The 3,150-nt window shown below is 29.7% G+C and overlaps 1 protein-coding gene across 1 annotated transcript; it reads right to left on the bottom strand.

Moving 5' to 3' along the window:
• Positions 1-1,119: 1,119 nt before the first annotated feature.
• On the bottom strand, positions 1,120-2,199 carry LOC107059971 (uncharacterized). Its single transcript, XM_015307102.1, has 4 exons — positions 2,098-2,199; positions 1,801-1,854; positions 1,579-1,719; positions 1,120-1,494 (listed from the first exon to the last, which is right to left on the bottom strand). The coding sequence occupies exons 1-4, from the start codon at positions 2,197-2,199 to the stop codon at positions 1,120-1,122; spliced, it is 672 nt and encodes a 223-aa protein (XP_015162588.1).
• Between the last annotated feature and the right edge of the window lie 951 nt (positions 2,200-3,150).

Raw genomic sequence — 3,150 nt, forward strand, 5'->3', positions numbered from 1 at the left:
CAATTGACACGTGTACAACACTTTAAAGTGCAATTGAAATAGCTTCTTGTACAATTTTTACTGCAGTGGTCGTCCATGGCTTTTCTATATAGTAGAAATAGAAATTACTTGTGTGATAAATATAGTATCCATCAATAAAACTTGTATTATATGTGAATAATAAATTGTTCTTTGTAATATGTATTAAAACTGTATTATAAATGTATTAAAAGTGATAAAATGAAAAAAAATATTATTACTATAAATGGTAAATATTTTTTTAATATAATATATTTATATAAGTTTCCTTTTTAAAATTGGGAAAACAACATAAATCATATCATTCTAGGGTTTAATTATGTGTCTTTCTATGAGTCTTTGAAACTACAAGTCGTGCCATATTTAGGTATAATTTGTTACCAATGCGTTGTATCTAAATGAATTTGCATGTATCTTAGATATATTAACTCTCTCTCTCACTCCTTTCTATCTCGTTTGTCTCTCTTCTTATGTATTTATATTTCTGAACATATTTTGTATCTTAATACATGTATCTAGTGTGATTTACATTGATCTGACATACACAGACTCTATCGCTAGCCTCCCTCCTATCTTGCTCTTAGGTTCAAATCAGGTAATTACTAGATTTAATTTTAAAAAGAGCCAAGGCCCAAACATTTCTAAAACTTTTTTTTTCTTCATATTGTTGTCCCAAGTTTCAGTCTATTTCGAGCCTAATATTGTTAAATCAAATTCACTATGTTCCAAGAAATTTTAGAACTTTATGGGCTCTATTTTTATTTGGAACTCTACTTTCCAATTAAATTATACTTTTTTAACCACAAAAAGATGAAATCTATCGATTAATCTTATGAATTTCTCGAGATGTCTAATATCTTCCTTGCCGAAATATCGGAGCACTTACCCCTTTTCTCTAGTTTACAAAATCAAAATTTTAAATACCCATTTTCAAAATGGTTTCACAATTTCATTTAAAATTAGATGACGATTCTCTTTTTTAAATAAATAGTTATGAAATATTTAACCAAGTTAAAAATGCATCATAACAATCATAATAGGTGATATTTGCTTCGAAACTAACTTCATATTTTTTGACATTTATGAGTAAATATCATACATTTAGAGTTTATGACTTTCTCCCGGCCCCCCATACAATGCAACATGTTGGAACTTTCCAGGTTTGAAATGTGGATAATCCAAAACTCGATACAAATTAGGATCATCAACATATATTGTTGTTCTATCTACATCTATTGTAGCACCGTCATCATTTAAAACACTAAGCCTCCTACAATAAGCATCATCAGTATTTCCAACAGGAAATATACCTGAGCCCATTGGAGGTTTAGGGACACCCGGTGGACTATATGCAACGCCTCCCCACTCAATGTTATCAGCAAAGCCTCTTAAGTCAGTGAAGATTTGTTGAGGCCAAAAACCAATTTGCTTATAACTTTCCTCAAATAAAAACCACCAGTTTCCACTGACATTATCCTTTGATCCAGAAGCAAAAAGTATGCATTAGTATTTACAGCTTTCAAAACTTTTTTAAAAAATTATATAAAAAAATAAATGTACCCGTTCGATGTACATTGTGGCTTCCCATGAACCCCCTTGTCCAGGTTGTGAAATATCTTCAAAAACCATATCAATAGGTGTATCATGGCTTACTAATACAAATCCCGAGCATAGTACATTGAAACATTGTTTATTACCAGCCTATTAAATGTAAAGTAAATAGCTAAAGGGGGAAAATGTTAATTTTATGAACACAAAACAAAAATAACTAAGGCACCATACCTGAAAATGCACAAAAAGCCTAGTCTTATTATCACTATATAGAGTTGGATCTACCTGAAACAAGAAATATGTATTTGACTTAATGAACAAAATAAATAACATAACTTTGTGTGTCACGATTTCATCAATATATATTTATTATAACTTGCTTCTTAGAGGTGTAATATTTAATTTTCTGATCTCTCCCTCTCGTACACATACACCTCTTCCATCTTTCTTTCCCCTGTCTATCTTTTTTTTTTTTAAAAAAAAAACTTAAAATAATTTAATTATCAATAAAAACGGTATTGAACTTACTCTCCAACCAACTTGTAAGACGTCTGATCCTTTCTGAATTTTCAATCGACATGCACTGTGTTGCTGACCTTCAACAAGGGGATTCCATAAACTATTGGCCATTCCAGCTCCCCCAAATTTGTTATGTGGATTTTTTGGAATTCTAACTATTGCAAGCTAGTTATGAAAATAAAAATATTTGTTAAATAGTGACTAGATATATTAATATTTGATCTGAATATATATATATTCATTTAATTTTTTTTATATAATGTACTTGAGGTCAAAGAACCACATTTTGATGTGCAATACCTAAAAAAATTATTATGATCAATTTAACATGTGTTATTCAAACAATAGAAAATAATATACATACCTTGTATACTTGTGAAGATACATCGTTAATCTGTGTATAAACAATAAAACACATGAGACTTGTTGATATGAAGGACGAATATGTATGTAGCGGTGCTTAACATATTCGATTACAATTGAAAGCATGATTATACTATTTAAGGCAATATAGTGAATTAATGTAACATTTTTTATCGTAGTCAGTTCAAGATCAGATGTTACATGATTTTCTGGTGGTGGCATATTTCTTTGTCTAATAAGATCTTCTTTAGTAATTTTTTTAATGGGAACCGTTCCAAAAGGACAACCACCATCTTCGAACCATATCCTCGACGACCAATCAGATGCAGAGGCACTTGAATTCTGTTTTGACCTAACGAGAGTAGGTTTCATCTGTCCATTCAAAACATAACTTGTATATTAAAAATAATGATATTATTATAAAGTTGAAAAGTAAAGTGGAGTAGACACATGCCTCTGGATGAAAATTGTGATTCTTTAATAACGGATGATCAAATGTTGGTTGCTTGTAGAAATCCACACAATTATATGTATCTCCAGACTTACTCTGAGAACCAAAATAAAATAATTTGTAAACACCATTCTTTAATAACAGATGATCAAATTCTATTATGCACAAAATGTTTTAAAAAAAAATAGAAAACAAAAAGTCTATAGATTGTAAACACCATTTTAAATTTTCAATTCTACATAACTCCA

This window comes from Solanum tuberosum, unplaced genomic scaffold, assembly GCF_000226075.1.
Source record: "Solanum tuberosum cultivar DM 1-3 516 R44 unplaced genomic scaffold, SolTub_3.0 scf00048, whole genome shotgun sequence".
Lineage (NCBI taxonomy): Eukaryota > Viridiplantae > Streptophyta > Magnoliopsida > Solanales > Solanaceae > Solanum > Solanum tuberosum.